At 40.4% G+C, this 24200-nt stretch overlaps 1 protein-coding gene across 4 annotated transcripts in view; it reads left to right on the top strand.

Annotated features, from left to right (window-relative positions):
* Positions 1–24200, top strand: part of LOC124789301 (huntingtin-interacting protein 1) — a 523418-nt gene that overhangs the window by 407583 nt on the left and 91635 nt on the right. For all 4 annotated transcript variants that reach the window (XR_007016111.1, XR_007016110.1, XR_007016107.1 and 1 more), the window contains exons 2-3: positions 3599–3662; positions 22164–22363. Coding sequence is in view for 1 of the 4 variants with exons in the window: in XM_047256618.1 (XP_047112574.1) it covers positions 3599–3662; positions 22164–22363 (264 nt within the window). In the remaining 3 variants the exon portion in view is untranslated. The remainder of the gene's footprint in view (positions 1–3598; positions 3663–22163; positions 22364–24200) is intronic.

The following is a 24200-nucleotide window of genomic DNA, read 5'->3' as shown; positions in this document are numbered from 1 at the left end:
AACGTTAAGCAGAGTGGCGCAGTTAAGCTTTTACGCTCGTCGCTAACCTAGGAGGCCACGGCGCGGCTCTTGCACTTAATTACGTCTCGTTGTTTCCGTCGCCCTGAGGGGCCTCCAGTAAGCCAGACCGGGGGCCGCGAGCGATGGCTGCCCGCTGTGCAGCCTCACTGTCAAACCGGATAGTCCCCAGCTCTCTTTGTTTATAACCAGTGAACACTGTGCTCAGTGTAGCGCATCTTCTTATAGCTTTCTGCGAAAATATTTCGATCGCCAGCATCCGAAGTTGGCCATCGCAGCGTACACCAGATCGAAGTAATCCGAACTTTGAACCGCTATTCTGAGGCGCACAAAATTGGGGATCAGGGCACTCGCCTTTAGCAACACCATAGGATTTTCAGAATTCGCCTGCTGGGGCAATTAATAAAACGGAGTTATACGGAGTTTTGAATGCACTGGAGCAGGTACGAAAGCAACACAGCAGAAAGTTTCTCACCTGCTCTAAGTTCCCTACAAGCGGTACAAAAGATGTACTAATTAGGAAAAATAATTCAGACTATCCACGATTTCCCACATAAGATCCAAAACAGAGACAAGGGCGTGGTTTTCTGCTGCGTACATGGACACGTCGGGACGCAGGGAAGGACGCAGTGCAAGAATCATTCTAGTAATGGTGGTGTGATTCGGTGTGGCGTCCCCAGTGCGCCGAAGACAACGTCTCAGTATTTCCAACTAACTGTAATACTATTCATTCTTATTCTAACTACACTGCGCAATGTAATTTAAAGAGTCACTTGTGCGAATCACCATCATTGTCTCCTATTGCGGCGCAGAAGTTTGAAATGTGGGTCAAAGATACCTAGAAACTTTCTCTGTAATATTCATCCTCGGGCTGGGCGACGCTTCGAACAACGTGTCGACACATGAGCAAAAAAAGAGCCAGCGCTCTGAAGTTGGTGAGAGGTGTAAGGTGGGTTAATAATAGCACATTGACGCCAAATCACACCACAATTCTGCCAATTGCCACCGTGGACTTCAGCACGACGGGCAGGTCGTCACATCCCCTGTTACCCACATTTCACCGCAATGCCCAGCGTTGAAATCGTGCTTTTTTTATGGTCGGCCGAGGAAAACATTTCACACACACCGGCGCTCAGTATCAATACAAAAAAAGCCTCAGGGGGCGACATATGGGCATCAGTGGAACCACCTCTTCCCTTGGAGCCTTGATTCACACATACATCTTGCTTTCGAAAACAACTGTTTGCATTACGTTGAGTACCAGGACGTTTTGACAGCCTGTGACACTGCCGATAACCCCTGCCAATGGAAGCGCTCTCTAAGGACACTGTGAGGTTACAACTGCATTGAACACGACCGCAACCTTTTGGAGTGTAGCGCGACCGCAGTTTCTGCTTTGGTATACAAGGTGGAACCACTGGGGACCGTTACATTCGACGGATTTTGAACATGGATCCACGGCAACAAAGGCTATTTATTCTGTTTTGTTTCGCGCTTTGTTGCGACGTGATCACAGGGAAATGCGACATTGACATATGCTTATTCACCCCGTGAATGACCGAATGAAACGTCAAAGGGTACCTCGTAGATTCCTTCCCGCCTCCATCTTCCCCCTCCAGCCTCCCGCCCCTCCACCACCACCCCAGTTTTGGCAACATCCTCGGTGCCACCCCACAGTGGACACTTTAAAAATGTACCTATACAGAGACAGCCAGTAATTGATGTTAAGGCATCTCTTTCGACACAGTGCAACAGCGCGCGCGGTTGTGGATTCGTCAGCGACCGACCCCATTCTACGAAACGGGGATTGGTTCAAAAATGGTTCAAATGGCTCTGAGCACTATGGGACTTAACTACTGTGGTCATCAGTCCCCTAGAACTTAGAGCTACTTAAACCTAACTAACCTAAGGACATCACACACATCCATGCCCGAGGCAGGATTCGAACCTGCGACCGTAGCAGTCGCGCGGTTCCGGACTGCGCGCCTAGAACCGCTAGACCACCACGGCCGGCCGGGGATTGGTAATCTGATATGCCAGTGTGAGACAGTTCCTAACGTATTTGGAGATAACTTTTGAATGGAATCTTTCCATGGTCCCGTTGTGGTGAGTATTCGGTTTTCATTTGACTGCCCTCATCTAATAGTTTTAATCGTCTAAGAGTCCCTTTAGGTTTGTGGTGGTCTATCAAAGTAAAAGGTATAGATAACGTCTCTGAGAGTCGGAGGAGGATTGTCAGATTAATTTCTTATATCTCTGATGTATTTATATTATGTGAAGGAATGCAACGGTTCACGTTGTAGAGATGACGAACTGTGTTCTACAATTTCACACCTGGTGCTGGCTTAATTTTGATGATATTTTTTTTTCTTTTACTATTACTTGAACCTGCATGTGAAATTTAAGTCTGTCTTGAAAGTAAGAAGAAAACGTACCCTGGATGGCATCCCTCTCGGATGTTGGAGTAGTCATGTGGTACCACTTTCCCCTCCCCATTTCTGTCCATGAATGTTTCGTTGTTGACATTTATTTATTTAAATAAGTAAAGGAATAAATATATTAACGTACTTTGTAAATAAATACTTATTGGTCATTTGTTTAATATGAAATATAGCTTTTCTGAATTTGGCGTAGAGGGTCAGTAAAGAAACGTGCATTAATAATGGAACCAACTTCGACCTCGAGCTACATTTCACAGATGTCTGTTACCACCATTTTTACTTCGTATTTACATTCGTTGGCTTCAGCAACTCAACCAAGTTTCATATCTGGACGTAACCTAGATCATGGGCTACGCAACAAATCAGTCATTGCAACCAGGTTTGTGATAAGAGGAGGTGGACGACACTATCAGTCTCGAACTCAAGAAAACGCCAGAAAACCTAAGTCTGGCTGCCTGGAGGTGTTTGGTGTGGTGCGTTGTGTTGTGAACATAAAATGGTTGCTTTCTAATATCTAGTTTTTTCAATAGCCTTGGAGTAGTAAAACCGTAAGCATGGAATGGTTGTCGATTACTGACGTTTATATCTGACTGTATTAAGCCTGCTCTTTCAAACTCATAGAAGACATTAACGAAATGAATTAATAGTTATACCTATTCACACTTTACAAAGAAGTGTGCCGTCGTCAGTTTGCAACTTTCAGCGATACAGTCAGCGCTATGGGCCTGCCTCGTCGTCGTCGTCGTCGTCGAGTAGACTCCGCAGCTTGTGCTATCTTCACTTAAGCCACCTCTTCCTCTGTTGTCCTACGACTCAATTCATAATTGATAATATGTTTAACTGATTTGCCTTTCCCCATTCTGTTTTGTTGTTTCCATATAATTTATCTTTGCTCTTATACATCTGTATAAAGCGTATATATTCATCTCTTACAATATTGTTTCGTATTTGATCTCTGAGGTTTACCCTTCTTAAGTCAGATTTTAAATTTTTGTCTATTCTTTTATAGTGACAGTTAAATAACAATGTTATACTTGTCCCTTGTGATAAATTTCCATAGTCTTACTGCCAGAAGTTTGGTAACTTTTATTGTTCTCATCATTTATATATCTGAAGACGATCTGTTCTCTTTGTTACAGGCCATCAGCATCAGCAAGGCTATCAACAATATGGAAACTCCAGTGAAGCAGAAACATGTGAGAAGTATCCTTTTTTACGATAGAACTGTTTACTGGCATTACCACTGTATCATGGATACACATAATTTTTCCTGTGTCATGTTAGAAAGGTAACTTCCATGAGTATGCTGAAGTTACGCGATAAATGTCCGTTAGCTATCAGTTGTTGCCGGCCAGTTGATTTGAAGTGACTGCCGTAGCTTGTATGTCAGTATCACTGATTATTTTTTGTGGAATTTTCTCATTTGGTCTCGTGAGAAATCAAAGATATGCACCAGGAATAAGATCAGGAACTTCAAGGTTGGTAGCCAGCGAAGTCAACAGCTAACAATAGATGTAGTTACTCGTGCATTCATATGATGAAGAGGATCTGCGTAGTTGTTCCTGCTTGTACAGCAATTTCACAGACTCATTTGCAGGTATCCATACAATTTACAGTATGATAAGAAAAAGATCAGTTGGATTTATAGCACATTCAAATATTTACTAATACTTCACCCGCATATGCTTTTTCTTCACTACGTGAATATTTTTAATTAACATTGTAGAAAACCGTATTCAAGCAAATATAAGTGAATAGACTTAATAATCATACACCGAAATGACAAAAGTCGTGTCGGACCTACTTTGCTTCTGCGTAGTGCAGCAACCCTACGTGGCACGGATTGAACAACTCGTTGGAAGTCCCTGCAGAATTATTTTGCCATTATGCCTTCATAGCCGTCCATAATTTCGAAAGTGTTACCGTTGCAGGATTTTTTCACGAACTGACTTCTCGATTATGTCCCATAAATATACGATGGGATTCATGTAGAGCGATATGGGTGGTCAAATCATTCACTCGAAGTGTCGAGAATGTTCTTCAGACCAGTCAGGTACAATTGTGGCCCAATGTCATGGCCCATTGTCACCCGTAAAAATTCGATCTATAGCGTCCCCAGCGAAATACAGTAATAAGAAAAGACTCAAAAAACAGTATTTATAAAGAAGAGACATTTAAAATTTGAATAATAAGTGGACACTAGCCGCTCAGGCGAACGTACATTTTTCTCCGTGTTATAATAATTTCTCTGTGTAAGTTTCGAGGGCAAAGAAATATAACAAAATGATCTAAAGAGACGACAAGATACGCTCTCTTGTTAATTTTGTAGTCTTCTTCACTTCTTCTCTTGTCTTGGTTGTGTGTAGACGGACATCTTGCGAGTGCTGGCAAATGTAAGCATATTTGCACTAATTAAGCAGATAATATATTGATTTAATATTATTGTTCACTTTTAATTAGTAAGAGGTGATCCCGATTTCAGTCCGCCTTCCTTGAATTAACCTGCATTCGAGTAATTTACATTGCAACAATCGCAGCGGCCGATACAGCCAACGACGCCATTACGTGGCGATATTAACTTATAAAAATTAGCGGAAGCGGAAAACTCGCTCGCTTTCAACATAATATACATTTTTCTCCACAGCCGCCCGATGTTGCAGAAAATACGTAGCTTTAAGATACTTGTTTTCAGGACAACATCCAGAACCAGGACTCCGACTACAATGCAATGGTTAACGGAGGTAAGAAAAAATACTCTCGCGCGTGTGTGGGCCGCAGTTGTAATTAATAACTAAAGATTTTTTGCTTTAAAGTGAACTGACTAGCCGAGGAAATTAATATGAAAAGTTTATTCCATTGTTCAACTTATATGCTCATGTTTTAAGATTCTACGAGTCTAACGTTCATTAACGTAACAAATAATTTCCACTGAAGATTAATATTGTTAAAAAAGAGAACTTCCCAAAAGCATGTAATGGTAAATCAAAGCCTGCCGAAGTGGCCGAGCGGTTCTAGACGCTACAGTCTGGAACCGCGCGACCGCTACAGTCGCAGGTTCGAATCCTGCCTCGGGCATCGATGTGTGTGATGTCCTTAGGTTAGTTAGGTTTAAGTAGTTATAAGTTCTAGGGGACTGATGACCTCAGCAGTTATGTCCCTTAGTGCTCAAGAGCCATTTAGTAAATCAAAATTGAATGAAATTTCATTTTTATTAAGGTTCACCACGTAAGTCGGCAACAATCACCATTACCAATCAATTTCTGTAGTAAATAATAAATTAAATTACGACGGCCGACGGACGCGAGACATCGCTGTTTGTGTACATGAAGCTTTTGATGGCCGCAGCTTCCAAGTAGCCGAACATAACCATTTCCAGTCAATGATCGGTTCACTTTAAATGCGAACATTTTTAGGTTAGGCTTTACCGTGACTGTTACTGACATTAAATGAAACAACAAGTTTACTGTTACCAGTCACCGTTTTATTTTTTCCACGACGCGTTTCGAAGGTTTAAGCCTCCATCATCAGGTGGATTTACATTAGTTAGTATTACATATGTCTGTGTATGTTGTGTTACGACATTGGAAGGACCTTGTGGCACTGCCTAGTGGAGAAACAAGACACTATTTCAGAATATGGTTTTGGATAACTTTTGACAAAAAATTAAACTGATATTTAATGGTAAACTTTAATAAGTAAACTAGAGTACCTCCAGTGGTCACAGGTTCCTTTTTCTGTCGTAACACTTCACATGTATACTGCCACATTTGTAAACAAATATGGCGTCTGGAATCAGCTGGGTGCAAGGTTCGTACAGCAGAAGAGAAGACATAATCGCAAAGTGCAAAAAATATACATTGTAACAACATTATTACAGAATAATCGTTTAAACCATTTGGAGGTGTTTATTTTGAGGTGTCAAATATATGTGTGTGTACTTCAGGTGGTATATAAATCCAATTTTGAAAGGTTAAAACAGCTAAACATTCGTACTCGTTTATGCAATCAGGTGAAAAGTTAAAATGGCTTAAACTTCATACTTGCTAATAACAATTAGGTAAAATGTTATAGGCTTCAATTACAATGATCATATTGGCTACAGCAATAAAATCATACATAGTGTTACGACAGAAAAAGGAACCTGTGACCACTGGAGGTACTCTAGTTTACTTATTAAAAGTTTACCATTAAATATCAGTTTAATTTTTTGTCAAAAGTTACCCAAAACCGTATTCTGAAATAGTGTCTTGTTTCTCCACTAGGCAGTGCCACAAGTTCCTCCAAATGTCGTAACACAACATACACACATATGTAATACTAACTAATGTAAATCCACCTGATGATGGAGGTTTAAACCTTCGAAACGCGTCGTGGAAAAAATAAAACGGTGACTGGTAACAGTAAACGTGTTGTTTCATTTAATGATCGGTTCAGTTGGACCAGAGGACCCTCGTCATTATGGAGCCACCACCTGTTTGCACAGTGCCTTGTTGACAACTTGGGTCCACAGCTTCGTGGGCTCTGTGCCATTCTCGAACGCTACCAACAGCTCTTGCCAATCGAAACACGGACTCATGTGACCAGGTAATGGTTTTCCCGTCGCCTAGGGTCCAACCGATATGGTCACGAGCCCAGGAGAGGTGCTGCAGGCAGCGTCGTGCAGAACAGCAAAGGCACACGTGTCGGTCGTCTAGTGGCATAGCCCATTGACGCCGAATTTTGCCGCACTGTTCTAACGGGCACGTTCGACGCACGTCTGGCATTGATGTCTGCGTTTATTTCATACAGTGTTGATTGCCTGTTTGCACTGGCAATTCTACGCAAACGCCGCTGCTCTCTGTCGTTAATTGAAGGCCATCGGCCATGGCGTTGTCCTTGGTGAGAGATAATGCCTGAAATTTGGTATTTTTGGCACACTCTTGACGCTGTGGTTCTCGGAATACTGAATTGCCTTATGATTTCCGAAATGGCGTGCGCCATGCTTCTAGCTCCAACTGCCGTTCCGCGTTCAAAGTTCGGCAGTTCCCGTCGTGCGGCTATAATCACGTTGGAAACCTATTCACATGAATAATCTGCGTGGAAATGACAGCTCCGCCAATGCACTGCCCTTTTGTACCTCTTGTACCCGAAACAACCGTCATCTGTACGTGTTTATATCGCTATCCATGTCTTTTGTCACCTCAGTGTATATTACCACGATACACTACTAGTACTGTGAAATTGTCACTGCATCTCCAAGTCCTGTTCATTGCACGTACAATAATCTTTACCGTGTCAGAATGGATTTTTTATTTTGTAGCAGGATGAATGAGGTGTAAAGGCCTGAGTAACAGTCGTACTCTGTAAACCACTGTGATGCGCGTGGTAGGTGAAAGTTCCCATCAAGAGCACCCATGCAGTAGTTTGTGGGGGAAACGGGCGGGGCGGGGGGGGGGGGGGGGGGCGCAAGACCTGAGAGAATAGGCGCACTTGCTTCCCATTGTAAAAGGACGTAGCCAAAGAGGGGGTCACGGAGGTCCGGACCTTCACCTTCCTTCACCGAATTAAAATTACATACGACCCTGCTGCCGTGTACTGAAACTATTAAACTAAAAGATATCTTGATTTTCTATCATACGATGAAAAAGGAATACGCAGTATTGATACTCAACAAGGCGAATGATAGTTTAAATCTATCTCTCTCTGTCGATAGAACTACAGGCTATTGTCCATCACAGCCAAGACCAACTACTGTACTTTGGTCGCCTTCCTTTAGCTGATTGTTGGGTTTCATTAATCAGTTCAGTTTGCACTTGCAGTTGAATTTAATTAAGTACCATAGTTTCTGTGTTGTGTGCTGTTGTGACAGTTTCTAATTATGGACAAGTTTGTAGCAGGAAAAAAGCAGTAGACCGATCTAGATTCGTCCGTCCACTAGCGAATGTTGAGTATCGATATTGCGTATTCCTTTTTCGTCGTATGATAACATATCAAGATTCATTTTAGTTTAATTGTTTCAGTACACGGCAGCTAGGTCGTATGTAATTTCATTTCGGTGAAGGAAGGTGAGGGTCCGGACCTTCGTGACCCCTCTTTGGCTACGTCCTTGTACTCTAAAACGTATTTACGCTCTTCTAATACTATAATATTGAAGCCAGGAATTTCATAAACAGTTAACTTTTAAAATATGCGTGCATTCAAGCACTATCAAATGACCAAACACGCTCAAACGACCAAACATGCGCTTGTTGGTTGACTGAGTCAACCAGAGTTCACTTTTTGGCTTTGAATTCTAATTACTCGTTGTTGGACTGCTGGCGGTTCCACCTGTGACCAAGTTGGACATCTCTTAGTCATCTGATTGTTGGTAAAGTTGTAGGGAGAAGGCGTTAGGAATAATTGCAGCTTATCCTTGTTCGCGCTGTGTTGAATGTGCAGAGTCAACCACGCGACCACTAATGTAATTAATTTTTTTTATTAATTATTTATACCATCGTTTTTATGAGTTGAAAATGACTTTCATTTTTGAGTGTAATTTTAGGGCTTGTTTAAAAAAAAGGATTGCCAAAGGACGAGATTGAAAAGCTTCTAAATGACAATTCCGACGAGAGAGAGTATTCTGAATTTGACTTGTCCGACGGGGAGGAAGAACAAATACGAGACTGCGATCACAACAGTGAAGGAGAAATAGAAGCGAATCCTTTAGAGAGAAATGAACATAAAAGGAAGAGGAAGTGCAACGTCATGAAAAAGATGAATGAAATTACAATTAAACCCAGACCATTAGCTGCTTACAGGCGTTGATAAATATCAACGGGGACAGTGGAAAGTGTGTCCCCCGACCGAGACTATAACCCGGGATCTCCTGCTTACATGGCAGACACTGTATCTGATTGAGCCGTAGAGGGGGCAGAGGATAGTGCGACTGCAGGGACTTAGCTCTGGCACCCGTGAGACACACACTTCCCTCCTACTGTCTACACACTACCTTTGTAGCGCCCCTGCCCGCTATACTCATTACTCGCGGCAGTCTGTCTTCCGATTCCCGTAAGAGTTTGAGCAATGTGAGTGCATCCGCACTGAAGATAATCATTGGCCGGTAAGCCTTATCTGTGTGAAGATGGTGATGCTGACGATATTTTGGTTTGTGGGTCTTTCATTGGTAAATAAGGTAAAATTAAGTGGTCCAAGGAAAGTGTTATAGCCAAAACAGCAAAAATCCCCTCAAAAAATGTAATAGAAATCTTTCATGGTCCAAAGAGGTCTACTAAGGTCATTACACAGGAAGTGACGGCGTTCAGAAATGTTGTTATTGAGAACATGATTGATTCACTCATGGAATACACCAACTTGCAAATTAGAAACCTAATATCACAAAGCAAGTATTCTAGAGAGAGGGATGTAAAGGAGACTTGGAGGAAAGAGATTTGTGCTCTTATTGGAACTTTTGATTGGCTTGAAGGGTGGAAATAAGACAAAAGTTGAACACCTTTGGAGTAGTAATGGCACACTCTGGTATGATTATTCTCAAAGCTTGTATGTCACACAGATGGGTCTTATTTCTCCTCAGAAGTGAGAGATTTGATGACAAAGTGACAAGAACGCAAAAACGTGAGAAAGATAAATTAGCAGCGATCAGACCACATTTGGAACAATTTGTTACAAATTTTAAGGAAAGCTATAATTTGGGGGAGTTTGCAATCGTAGATGAGATGCTGATACCTTTTAGAGGAAGATGTTCGTTCGTTCAGTACGTACAAACCACCAAAGTATGGTGTGAAATTCTTTGCTATTTGCGATCCCAAAACAGTCTACACCACATCACTTAGGTTATGTTGTGGAACACAACCAGATGGCTCGTACAAGGTATCAAATAAACCATACGATATTGTACATTGACTGAGGGAAACTTGAACGGATCCAATCGGAATACTGTTTTTGATAATTGGTACACTAGTTATCCCTGGCAATCTCACTTATATAGAAACACATCACTTGGTGGTTTGGGGGGGGGGGGGGGGGAAGAAGAGAGAAAGCTACAATTCCTTCGGAATTGTTACTCCTGAAATCAGGAATATTGGGTCATCACTCTTTGGATACCATAAAGAAATCGCAATGGTGTCATATGTGCCCAAAAAAAAGTGTTGATCTGCTTAGGACCATACACATTGAAGGCACAATTTAACAAAATGCCAGAGTTGGTCACTTACTGTAGGCCTCAACCACTTCCTTCTGAATTCCTTTCTTCCTGAACATACGTCAATTCCCTTGAGGATGCAGCCTCTCTGCTTAAACGAGAACAGGTACATCGAAGGCAAGCCTAACATCTCCTTGGTTACTTCCGGCGCTGGAATCCATAAGATAAATAAATAATAGTTCCAATTCTCCTCATTTAGATCCATGCGTCTGTCCGCCGGAAAATTCTTTAACGCAGAAAGTGATCTTTCCACATTGAAAGAGATGATGGATGCATACTTAAATCAGAAAATTTGAGGAAGTGTAAGGTTGAATAATTCCAGATCTTGTGCATTTTCGCCAACAAGAATTGTTCTAGCTTCTCTATTCCAGCAGCGCTGTCTGTAATAATCACGGTGTCGAACAAAAACCGCGCTCGTCCGTCCTCAATCACTTCCTCATCTCGAATCCAAATTTTAAGAAAAGTGTAAAATGGTCTTAAGATTGGAGCTTTGCTGCTTCTTAGTGGTTTGTCAAAATACAGCAATCCTAAGCAAAGAGGTAATATCTCTGCTTTGTGAAAATTTCGAGATCATTGTCGAATAAAATGTTTTGTCTTTCTTCATGGAAATTTTGGGACTATATGGAAAAACATGAGTCGTTTTAAGTTCCTACTTCAGAAATCATGCATTAGGATCTCTTACTCATTGCGTACGGAATGCGGGAAGTAGGATACTTAGAAGCCAGTAATATTTTTAGAGATTCATCATTTAATACTGATTCGTAAAATTTTGTTCGTATGATTTGGTGGGCTGTATAGTTAGCAAATCCGTTTGTTACGCAGTAGAGCAACGAACGATGCTGGGTGAGTGTAGGTCATAATAAACTAGCATACTTCTTTGTCAGAGTTGTGTGTCACATATTTATGTCAAAGAAATTTGACAGCGTAATAGGAAATTTTGTCAAATCTCGCCTTTCGTTCAAAGAAATATTGACCAATCTAGGGCCTCACCGTAGATTTGAGTATCAAAGTCGTTCGTCTTGTGGTAACTGAGAAATTTAACCACTAGGGGCGCTGGTACCGCTACATCTATTTGACGTCTCTGTAGTGTGTTTGTAAACATGACTTCACCGTTTCGTTGGTGTGTTGCTTCGACTCTTTTTTAATTACCTTTCTTCGATTGGGATGAGCAAGGGGCACAACACATGCTATCAATCGTGTGCTGATTGGCAGGTATAACATGGCTGCAGGCGACTTCATATCCACTATTACACCTACATCTGGAAACATTCAGGCAGCTTTTCAGGAAGCTGGGATGGAGGAGGTGGTCATACTCTAAAATGTTTTTTTTTCTTAGCTTTCCATTCTACTTTGTCTATTTTTGAACTCTGGCTGCCACAAGTTAAAAAGTGCTTCATTGGTTTCGTACTTTTTATTAATTTTGCAATTGTTGGAACACTATTAATTAAATTATTCAAAAATAGTATACTAAACATTTATTTTCCTTTACATATTTCTCCTGCAATGCTTTATAGATCACTGCTTACGTTTCTGGAACTATTTTGGTTAATGTGCACTGTGATATTCGAGTGGTGTATTGTAAACCAGAGTAGCTCTCTTCTGTATCAAGAAATCGCATTTTTATGATGAGCCTGTCATCTATACAGAATTTCTCAAGCGAGTATTCTGTTTCGTAAGATGAGAAGCCACTTTACCCAGCAAACACTGAAATGCACTCTCATCCTTTCGTAAGTAATTTACGTAAGATTTGACGTCCTCTGCTTGTAGCTGTCGTAACAAATTTTGCTGAATGCTTTTATTATCTCGACATAAAACTCGAGACTTCGCCCATGTACGTTGCCCTTTTTCCGCCCTTCTCTTCGAAATGCACACACAATAAAATTGTGGTACAAGCAACTGCAACTCGTAAAAAGAAGTTGTTGTTGTACGCAGTCTTGAACTTTGACGATAAATATGATGAGTGTGTCATTCCCCTTATAGCGTAACGTCAAAAGAAATCTTTCAATAAGAGTTGGGGTGGTTACTGAAAGCTTCATGTCTTGCTCCCTTTAACAGCCAAACATGTTTCATTTACGTCTCTGTTCAGTGCTTCGTTTTAAGCCTAATGTGCAGTTGTTGTCGCTGTTTCTTTAGACCTGCTTTACAGATGCTGTTTCACCACAAAACGTTGTACTAGGTTCATATCCATTCAGTGTATGCTGAATTATTTTTATTAACTTGAGAAACAGTTCCTTTACATTCTCAAGCCCAGATCTAAAGTTTTCGATTTCTTTCTTGAAATTTGATACTACTGCCTCTTTACCTATTTAATTGAACATGTAAATCATTCTGCTTGTTATAGTTAATCATTTTCCTTTCGTAATCATTGTTTCTCCGACCACCCCACTGTCACTGATAAGTTTTGTCGTGGACATCCTAAAAGGGACCAGGTCCCTTTTTTTTGCCATTAGGTCTAATGTATTTCCTTCATGAGTGGGCTTGCAAACTGCTGTTCTAAGTAGTTTTCAAAAAAGCATTTAATATTGTTTCACAGAATGTCTTGTCACACACCACTTACGAACCTGTAATTATCCCAGTTGATTGGGAAATAACATGAGATTCCTGCGGTGATGACGGCCTGCCTCGCAACAGCGAAAAAAGTCATCGTGGCAGGGAAGAACTAAGCATTGTGGATATTATTGGTATTCTCGCATAACACGCCTTAAGAGACTCGCCCAGATAAATATTCACATCAGAATATGTCATGGCCCTGTGTATTAAAATATCAAGATGTTTATCAATAATAGTATGTATTACTTAAACTCAGAAGGAGCAACACCCAATAGAGAGATTCGTACATAAATAAGTAACAGCACGGTACCTGAAGGATGCAGTTCCACAGGTTACTTCTGTGAGCCATAAAAAAGAAACTTGGTGGATTTGTGTGTTTAACCCTTTTTATAAGACTTCTAGTCTCTTAGATACAACCTTGGCACAGGTTCATCAATGATGTCTTTGTAGTTTGGACACTTAGTGGATGACGACTTTTCCGAATGGTCACCTCCTTTCCCATATTACCGTATCCACCTCCGCCTTCCTCATTCTGAAATCGTTTGTTGGCCTCCCACCCACACTTGTGCTGAATCAATCTAATAAGAAACAATATATCCACTAAAACTGCTACCAACCCTTCCCTAGTCAGGTGCTTACTTCTCTTCAGCGAAGGTATCCTTGGTAAAAGAATCGGTTCTTTACGTTGATCCTTCAACACATATACAAATAACTTCTCTCAGGCCTTGCTCTTCAACTGCTATTCCAGTGACACAATCTAAAAACAAATTTCCCAGGCTGTCTTCTCGTTGCCACTGAAGTATCTACTTCCAAACGATAACAAAGCATATTCTCATGACCTAATACCATCCTTCCTGGGATTCGACATATGATGCTGCAAGCGAATGGAGGTACAAAAAGAAGTGATTTGTCAAGTTACAAACTTGAAGCCTACGTCCGCTGTCCTAAGAAGCCCAAAACATTAGGCTCACCGCATTCATATCTCCGTGGTTCACCGCGATGGTACTTCCCCGCGACATCACTTTGACATGCCCTTACCCAGTTTCGGCCATGATGAGTGCTTTGATTTTGTGGAAACTTAGTTCTTTCATCGAAAATTCGAGCTTGCCTTGTTTCTGGGTGTACTAATCGGTCCGATCGAAATCTTAAGTGTAAAGGAATCATACTTTATTCATAAGTGGAGGCGTTCAAACAATATTTTCTTTTTTTTTACATCAACTATGGCGCGCTGTTTACTTTTATGGTAGTGGTTTCATTTCTGTATTTTGATTTTGACCTTGCCTTTCTTTACTCAAGGGTCCATTTTTTCTCTTCTTTCCTGTGTTTCTCATTGACTTTCAAATCGCAAGTACTCGGACATCCGAGCGCACTGTATCAACGATGACGCCTCCGCACAACAGACGGCTACATAGCGGCTCTGATTGCTGGGCGCAGGATCTCATTCATGCCCTTCATTCCTCCCGTCAACAATTATGCGCTGTTCACATTTCCTCTCCCACAAGAAAAGAGTCTTGCTAGAACAGCCGGAGACAGTGGTCATGTATGTTGGGCTTTCGTGGGTATGACTGTATGAATGTTTGTTTGTGCTTTGCTTCTTTTTCCGAAGAAGGTTTTGCCGAAGAACTTACGTGAACACACTTTTCGTCCTGCCCGCCTACTGCTCGGCATGTGAGTAACAATCTATCCGTTTCACATTATAGTAATTCCCTTATGAAGTTTGTTGTAAATGACCCACTACACATCTGTATGAACAATGACGTCCATAATTAAAATACCAGAAGAAAAGAAGTGACATTCATTATGCCACATTAAGGTTGTACATGGCACAGACAGAGGTAAACTACATTGAGACTAATGCACTGACAATCTAATGAAACAAGAACTCTGCTTTGCATGGAAGTATACCTTTATGCAGTTCTATTTATTTGACATTTCAGTAATCGTTTAATTTGTTGACATGCAGAAGATACGATTACAGGCCTCGCTTCTATCCTTATTGCACACGTTTATGGGTTAGCAAAGACCACGTAGGTAAGAGTTATGTTTTTTTTCCAATCGAGCATTGCTTTCGGAGTTCCAGCTTCATTTGTTATCGTTGCAGATAAAGTAAAAGAGGAATAAAATGCGTTACGGAAGCATCCTTTTCACATCACATCCGTTTCTTCGTGGCTTTTCGAAATATATCAACGGGAAAAAGTTACATTAATGAGGCCAAATTTGTCGTAATGCAAGAGCAAATACGCACTCAACAACAGAAAAACATTCGAAATTGCCTTCCTTACATTCTGTTATTCATGTAAACTCTGTAATATTTAGCATTTAAAACAGCTGCTGCGTGCACACAACAGAAATAATGAGTAAGAAGCAATCACAAACATTAGTCTGCAAATGTTTTGGACTATTTAACACAGTTAAACGGCGGCAGACCCTGCCCACTCTGGCTTCATAACAGTGAAAGTTTATAGCGCCATCGCCCCACCTCTTTTTTTTATGTGTAAAAGCGAAAACTTTCCGTACTCAAGCCTGAATTGATGTCATCCGTCCCCAATACCCTTTCCATACCACACCTATCGTCATACATTGTCGCTCCCCCTCTCACATTCACAACATTTTTGTCAGTTGAAATGCAATAATTTTTGTTTCGGTTGCAATTAGGCATTGAAATAATTTCAGTGTCGACAAGTGAAAATTTGTGCTGGACTGGGACTCGAACCCACATTTCCTACTTCTCGCTAATAGTCGCCTTGACTGCCTAGGCAATCTGTACACGACGCCTGTCTGATCCAAATTCCCGTTTTGTCGCACACTACTGACATAGTGCCCTCCGTCCGTCATAGCTGTTGCTCGCCAGCATTTGCATTAGTACCGCAAGAGTTCGGGAGTGTGTGAATTTGCAACGAAGAGGCGTTCTGACTGTCAGGCGATGCTCGAAAGAACAGACACCATAGGTATATATGGCTTGACGGTCATAAGATCTCATGAGTGTGAATACACTCTCTCCCATGAGCTCTTGTGGGAGAGTACGATCGATAGGAGGCGCCATGTCTGTAGTATGCGACAAGATAAGAATTTGGTTCAGACAGGAGTCGCGTCCAGGTAGCAAAGGCGATCAAAGTGACCTTGGTGAGAAGCGGGAAATTGGGGTTCAAGTAATTGTCCAGCACAAATTTTCGCTTGTCGCCACTGAAATTATTTCCATGCCCAATTGTAACCAAGTCAGAAATTATTTCATTTATTACATACGGTATATGAGTATACCGTATGACCACAATCTATTGGTTATGACCTGTAGATTAAAACTGAAGAAACTGCAAAAAGGTGGGAATTTAAGGAGATGGGACCTGGATAAACTAAAAGAACCAGAGGTTGTACAGAGATTCAGGGAGAGCATAAGGGAGCAATTGACAGGAATGGGGGAAATAAATACAGTAGAAGAAGAATGGGTAGCTTTGAGGGATGAAGTAGTGAAGGCAGCAGAGGATCAAGTAGGTAAAAAGACAAGGGCTAGTAGAAATCCCTGGGTAACAGAAGAAATATTGAATTTAATTGATGAAAGGAGAAAATATAAAAATGCAGTAAGTGAAACAGGCAAAAAGGAATACAAACGTCTCAAAAATGAGATCAACAGGAAGTGCAAAATGGCTAAGCAGGGATGGCTAGAGGACAAATTTAAGGATGTAGAGGCCTATCTCACTAGGGGTAAGATAGATACCGCCTACAGGAAAATTAAAGAGACCTTTGGAGATAAGAGAACGACTTGTATGAATATCAAGAGCTCAGATGGAAACCCAGTTCTAAGCAAAGAAGGGAAAGCAGAAAGGTGGAAGGAGTATATAGAGGGTCTATACAAGGGCAATGTACTTGAGGACAATATTATGGAAATGGAAGAGGATGTAGATGAAGATGAAATGGGAGATACGATACTGCGTGAAGAGTTTGACAGAGCACTGAAAGACCTGAGTCGAAACAAGGCCCCCGGAGTAGACAATATTCCATTGGAACTACTGACGGCCGTGGGAGAGCCAGTCCTGACAAAACTCTACCATCTGGTGAGCAAGATGTATGAAACAGGCGAAATACCCTCAGACTTCAAGAAGAATATAATAATTCCAATCCCAAAGAAAGCAGGTGTTGACAGATGTGAAAATTACCGAACTATCAGCTTAATAAGTCACAGCTGCAAAATACTAACACGAATTCTTTACAGACGAATGGAAAAACTAGTAGAAGCCAACCTCGGGGAAGATCAGTTTGGCTTCCGTAGGAACACTGGAACACGTGAGGCAATACTGACCTTACGACTTATCTTAGAAGAAAGATTAAGAAAAGGCAAACCTACGTTTCTAGCATTTGTAGACTTAGAGAAAGCTTTTGACAATGTTGACTGGAATACTCTCTTTCAAATTCTAAAGGTGGCAGGGGTAAAATACAGGGAGCGAAAGGCTGTTTACAATTTGTACAGAAACCAGATAGCAGTTATAAGAGTCGAGGGACATGAAAGGGAAGCAGTGGTTGGGAAGGGAGTAAGACAGGGTTGTAGCCTCTCCCCGATGTTGTTCAATCTGTATATTGAGCAAGCAGTAAAGGAAACAAAAGAAAAATTCGGAGTAGGTATTAAAATTCATGGAGAAGAAATAAAAACTTTGAGGTTCGCCGATGACATTGTAATTCTGTCAGAGACAGCAAAGGACTTGGAAGAACAGTTGAATGGAATGGAATGGACAGTGTCTTGAAAGGAGGATATAACATGAACATCAACAAAAGCAAAACAAGGATAATGGAATGTAGTCTAAGTCGGGTGATGCTGAGGGAATTAGATTAGGAAATGAGGCACTTAAAGTAGTAAAGGAGTTTTGCTATATGGGGAGCAAAATAACTGATGATGGTCGAAGTAGAGAGGATATAAAATGTAGGCTGGCAATGGCAAGGAAAGCGTTTCTGAAGAAGAGAAATTTGTTAACATCCAGTATTGATTTAAGTGTCAGGAAGTCATTTCTGAAAGTATTCGTATGGAGTGTAGCCATGTATGGAAGTGAAACATGGACGATAAATAGTTTGGACAAAAAGAGAATAGAAGCTTTCGAAATGTGGTGCTACAGAAGAATGCAGAAGATTAGATGGGTAGATCACATAACTAATGAGGAAGCATTGAATAGGATTGGGGAGAAGAGAAGTTTGTGGCACAACTTGTCCAGAAGAAGGGATCGGTTGGTAGGACATGTTCTGAGGCATCAAGGGATCACCAATTTAGTATTGGAGGGCAGCGTGGAGGGTAAAAATCGTAGAGGGAGACCAAGAGATGAATACACTAAGCAGATTCAGAAGGATGTAGGTTGCAGTAGGTACTGGGAGATGAAAAAGCTTGCACAGGATAGAGTAGCATGGAGAGCTGCATCAAACCAGTCTCAGGACTGAAGACCAGAACAACAACAACATATGAGTATACACGGCTGCAGGATCATGAACGGTGTCTGTTGTTTTGGGCATGTGCAGAAGAACAGACACCGCACATATATAAGTTCTTGCCAGATATTACTACATTCTTGGACCACCGTTCTTCCTCCAAGATTCCCAGATCTGTGGTTGTCCCTTTTGTAAACTATGCTCCATCCACCCAGCCAGTGGAAAAATGCATAACTCTATAAGACATGAAATATCAGTAGGCATTAGCGATCTTTCTGTTCAACACTTCAGTAATTAAGAACTTTAATCCACGTGGAATATTTGCATTATTAGCATTGAAGAAGTATTTAATACTCTGTCCTATTTTTCTTCTCAACTGTTGGCACTACAGTTAAGTGCGGTCGGTTCGGAAGAAATTGGCATTGTTGGTTTTAGTATTCTTCTGAAAATTGAGGGAGTGGCGTGTACCAGCAGTTACGAGAAGAAAAGGGCGAAACATTCTTAGGAATATCAAGGAAATATTGTGAAGAAAGCCAAAATTCGTGGAGAGGAACACGTGAGTTATAGAGGCAAAGCAATTCCGAAAAATGTGTGTCCGCAAGTGTCGATATTTTCTGCACATGGAATGCAAAGATGACCAGTACCTTTCTATGCAAGGACTGGTCATGTCTAGTGATGTTAAAAAAACACCGCCGAAGAAGTGAGAAGGGGTGCAGGCTTGAAAAATCTTTCAGCTACTGTGTCCTCGTTGGAGACAAACGATTTGAGCCATATAGAAAAGATTTTCTAAGTAGGCCTATTTGTGCAATAACTCATGCTAGAGTTAAAAGAATTCGCAAACTACTGTGTAATGGACAGACACCGAAAGACAGAAGAGGGAAATGTAAGAGTGTTAATGTTATGCCGTCAGAGGAAATTGTCAAAATTACAGATAACATCAGATCGTTCCCCATTAAGGAAAGTCATTATGGTAGCCGCACTATGCACTACGTTGACTGTGAACTGTTTGTGAAAAGAATGCACCAACTTTTTATTGCCAAACAATCTCGCCATTGAAATACTACTATAATGTTTTTCGTGAAAACTTTTCACTTGCTTGCCGAAGACCGAAAGTTAGACACTTGCTGCACCTGCGAAGAGTTGACGTTAAAGATTAAGTCAAAAACACAAAATGAGGTAGCAAAATGAGCAGAAGTAGCCGAGAAGATTGTCTACGAGTGAAGATCCAAGGTGGTTTCATGATGCTCTGCAAGTTGGGAAAAGACCGTTTGAGACTAATCCTATACCTACTGCTTGTGGTGTAGACTACACGCAAAATATTAAACTTCCTCGTGTCCTGGTGCAGGAGCTGTTCTACTTGCGCCAGCTGACTGTTGCAGTATTTTGTATACATAATCTGCATACAAGGTCATCTCTTTTTTTATCTCTGTCTCGAAGGGAATGTAAAGAAAAGATCCAATGAAGTACGTATTTTTTCTATTAAGCTACATCAAAGACCATATAGCCCAGGAAGTGAAAAACTTACTTCTGTTTTCTGATAACTGCTCGGGGCAGAACAAACACAACACGATGATGCGTCTGCATTTGGCTCTTATGGAGTTAGACCGATTTGGGAAGATTGAACATTTTTACCTTATCCGCAGTCATTCATTCCTGCCATATGATAGGATATTTGGGGTAATAAAGAGAGCTTTCAAGAAAGTAAAGAGAATGTACATAATCCATGGGTTAATGGAGCTTATAGTAACTGCAAACTGTAAATTTCATCATGCAATTGGTGGATGGAGGTGAAATAGTAGACTTCAAGAAGTGGTGGCCACCAATTTATAAGATGACTTGCATTTCTATTGAAATGTCGAAATGAGATACTCCAAGGGCTGATAAGGTACCACTAAATATTTCAAAGTTTCATCATTTCTGTTATAAATCATCAATGCTAGGATTTATGGAAGCAATACAATTCATTAATGCGCTTCAGACCAGTAACTTCTCCTTGAAATTTGACCAAAAGAAGCAACCACAGTTGCCAGATAAGTGTTAAAAGGATACGAAAGTGCCTGTTGTTGTGAAGAAAATGGAAGACATTAAACAATGTGTATAATTTGTTCCCGACAGTGAAAGTATGCCATCCTTATGGATGAAATATTAACTTGACCTACAGCAAATATGCAAGAAACATTGGGTGGACTTCTCTACTGTAAACATTAAATACTATTTTGTTTTGTTTCTTGTTTTTTTCCTTTTGTAAACAGTTTAATCAGCAAAAGCATTCAAATGTGTTGTATTACAGCTCTGCAATAAACATAAGAACAGTGTATTGTATTCTAGATAAAAATACTTTATTTGTTTTGGTATTTTTGAAATTTTTCTTATCAAATGCATTGATTGCAAGAACAATCTAAATCCACAACATAAAAAGTTTTTTGTAATGCAAACGGGTTAGCATGTAGGTGTGAGATGTTGACACTAAACCTGTTGAGTGCTACTTAAGGTTAAGTTTCACCTTATTCTAATAATTTATAAATGTAGTAGGCTACTTGCATTGTTTTTCTCACGTTCCTTGAAAGGTGCTGAATGTGACTTAGGTTCTTTTGTGACCGGCAAGTCATTTATAAAATATCACAACTACTGGGTCTTCAGTGATACAACACATACATACAGTTTGTGTGTCTGACTTGAAAATCTACAGCTGAGAGTGCTCGCGTGTACAGCATACAGTGATGTTCTTCATTTTCTGTGCATGTGGATCCTGTGTTAGCCCTGCAGTGATACTGCTGGATGGAGAGAAAAGATGGTTGTCAAGTTCACTAAAGCAAAGTTGAGACTGGTGCTATTACTCAAATTTTGCATTTCTGTATTAACAATTTTTAAGGCTTACGAAATGATTTAGTTGTGTGTGAAAATAGTTCACCAGCGTACAAAGATGAGAAAAATTCTTTGTCCTCAGCAGAATTGTCAGATGCACCACAAGGTGGCAAGCTTTACATGAGGATGGCATCCACATTTTTCAAGTACTTGTAAGTGGAAGCCTTAGAGTTCTGCAATAGATGACGTAATTTACAAATTGTCAGAAACATTTGCATTAGTCCTCACCAACCTACCATATTGTACATAATAAACTACCCTTGGCGAAAGTGTTTGATTTATGTGCCTCATTGACAATGACCAACAAAACACAGTTGTTTTCTTTTGTTTCAGTTCAAACACTACAAGTGAATACCAATAATGCATCACTTGTAACGTGCTTGTTGTAAGCAGAAGTCACTAACTGCCGTATCTGGCAAGAGTTGGGTGCTGCTAAAATTTCATGATTGGTGGACTGCATTGCAGATTCAATGAGATAGCTGTTTTGCTCATAATTAAAAGATTTCAGCTTGTGACAAAGGCCAACTTTGTTGTCATACATTTTTTGTGCTAGTCATAATTAAATTTCCTTCCACTGATTGCATAAAATTATATTTATCTAATCAATGAAATTGAGAAATATCATGGCTAAATAAATGTCTGTCAGGTAAAGATGATCCAAACTTGAAAATAATAATTTTCTAAAACATATAGACCTTAACGTATGTCAGGCACAATCATTGGAACATTTCAAGAAAAAGGTGGAGCAACTTTCTGGGCATGTGCGCTGCGACTGCCTTTGCAGGACAGTCGTATTGTTGCATGGAAGTTCTGTCATGTGCTGCATAAGGTGCTGAGAGAAGGCCACCCACAGGTTTTACCGTATTCACAACGTTACAGAGGGAAGATTGAGGACCTGGGGAAATATTGGGTGAGTAAATATTCTTTAGTAGAATTTTAGCAGCAATGTTTCCACCCATTTGGTTTGCTGTGCTCTTTTCATGAGTATTCCATTTGATTTCTTATGTTGTTCTTGTTCTGTGTAGTATAATATTAATTCTTGGTCTCCATGTATCTTAAAAATAAGCTTAATGATAAAAGCCAGAGTTTTGAGATACAGTGTAGGATGCAAACAATGCTATTTAAAGATTAACCATTAGTGTTTTCTGTTGCTCCTGATTACATTTTTTTGTGCAGGTCTAGATAGCTCAAGTTATATATTTCAGAAGTTGTGACAGCCACGGCATTATAGTTAGGTGGAGGGTGAACTAAAATATTATGATTTTAAAGGCATTCCCTACATGTGGGTCAAATCATATATTAACGGTAGAAAACAGAGGGTGGTTGACAAATGGTATCACAAGAAATAAACTAAATTCAGCGTATGAAAATATTTGATATGGTGTCCTCCAATGTATGATGGTTGGGTGACCCCTGTTCATGGCCTAGATAATGATTTGGCAGGGCTATTGAAGGACTCTTGCTGATGACACAAGTTTAGTCCCACTGATAGAGGGCTCAAACACACCCATTCAAGATGGAGCCACACACCCATCCAAGATGCAGCCAGGAGAACAATAGAACAGGTATACAAATGGTTCACAGCAAGTAGCTTTAACTCTTACTCATACAAATCTTCACATTTCCAAACAAATAAAAGTGGCTTACAGGTGCTAGAAGAAGAGATCAATTGGCATGCGCTGGATGAGGCTCAGTTGCTGAAATTCATGGACATCCGGGTGGATAATAACCTGAGGTAGTAGAGTATTAACAAAGTGACAAGTTGACCAAAAATCTCAGTTCTTCTTGCTTTATGCTTAGAATCTTTCTTGGAACCAAAAAGTATTCATTCACTGAAGTGTGCTGTAAGAAAATTAATAATCAAATACCTTGTAGAAGCCTCTACATTGTCTTCGGGTATCTTAAACTTGGAGTGCCAATACATTTACATTCTGATGGGGTTTGTGATTAAAAATGAGAGTGAATTTAGGATGAACTGTGCAGTTCACAACCACAACACTAAAAGTAATAATTGCCATACTAGACTACCATACTAGGCCACCTGTCTAGGGTTCAGACTGAAGCTTTATATTCTATTGCGAAAGTCTGAAACAGGTGCTGACAGACATTGGACAAGAAATAGATAATTAGCAGATATTCAGAAACGTAGTGACTAGGTGACCCTGCCATATTAGCCATTCCTTCTATAATTTGTCAGAGTATTTCAGCGCTCGTCTGTGAGTTTCAGTTTATGTTAATGTTGAAACTAAAGTGTTTTTTTAACTTTTCAGTAATAGATAGTTAAAATTGTTCCTGAAATCAGTCATGTCCCCCCCCCCCCCCCCCCCTCCCCACCAGTGGATGCTTGAGGAAAACAAACCATGTCCATATTCTGGCTTTTGAGAAAAATAAACATGCAAAAATCTTCTTTGTTACAAATAACACATGTAACATTCATTGAAACATTGTATTTGTTAGAATATAATTACCATTGCAGTTAAGGGACATCTGTCATTCAGTGTTTGCCATTATGGAAGAGAGTTCTGACTGAGTTTACAGATGCTGAGATTTTGAGCAAAACTGGGCCAAGTGCACACAATAAATTTTCATTGCAAGAAATTTATTTGTAAATACGTTCCACAAGCAACCTCCATAATGCTTTACAATTGTTAGATACGTATTGTAATTGGATAAATGTCCTAAACTCTCTCCCCCCCCCCCCCCCTCCTTCTCTCTGCCCATCTCCTCCTGTCCTCTCTCTTTGTCTA

Source organism: Schistocerca piceifrons, chromosome 1 (genome assembly GCF_021461385.2).
Source record: "Schistocerca piceifrons isolate TAMUIC-IGC-003096 chromosome 1, iqSchPice1.1, whole genome shotgun sequence".
Classification (NCBI taxonomy): Eukaryota; Metazoa; Arthropoda; class Insecta; order Orthoptera; family Acrididae; genus Schistocerca; species Schistocerca piceifrons.
Note: the sequence above shows the minus strand (reverse complement) of the source record. Positions and strands in the feature narration are given on the sequence as shown.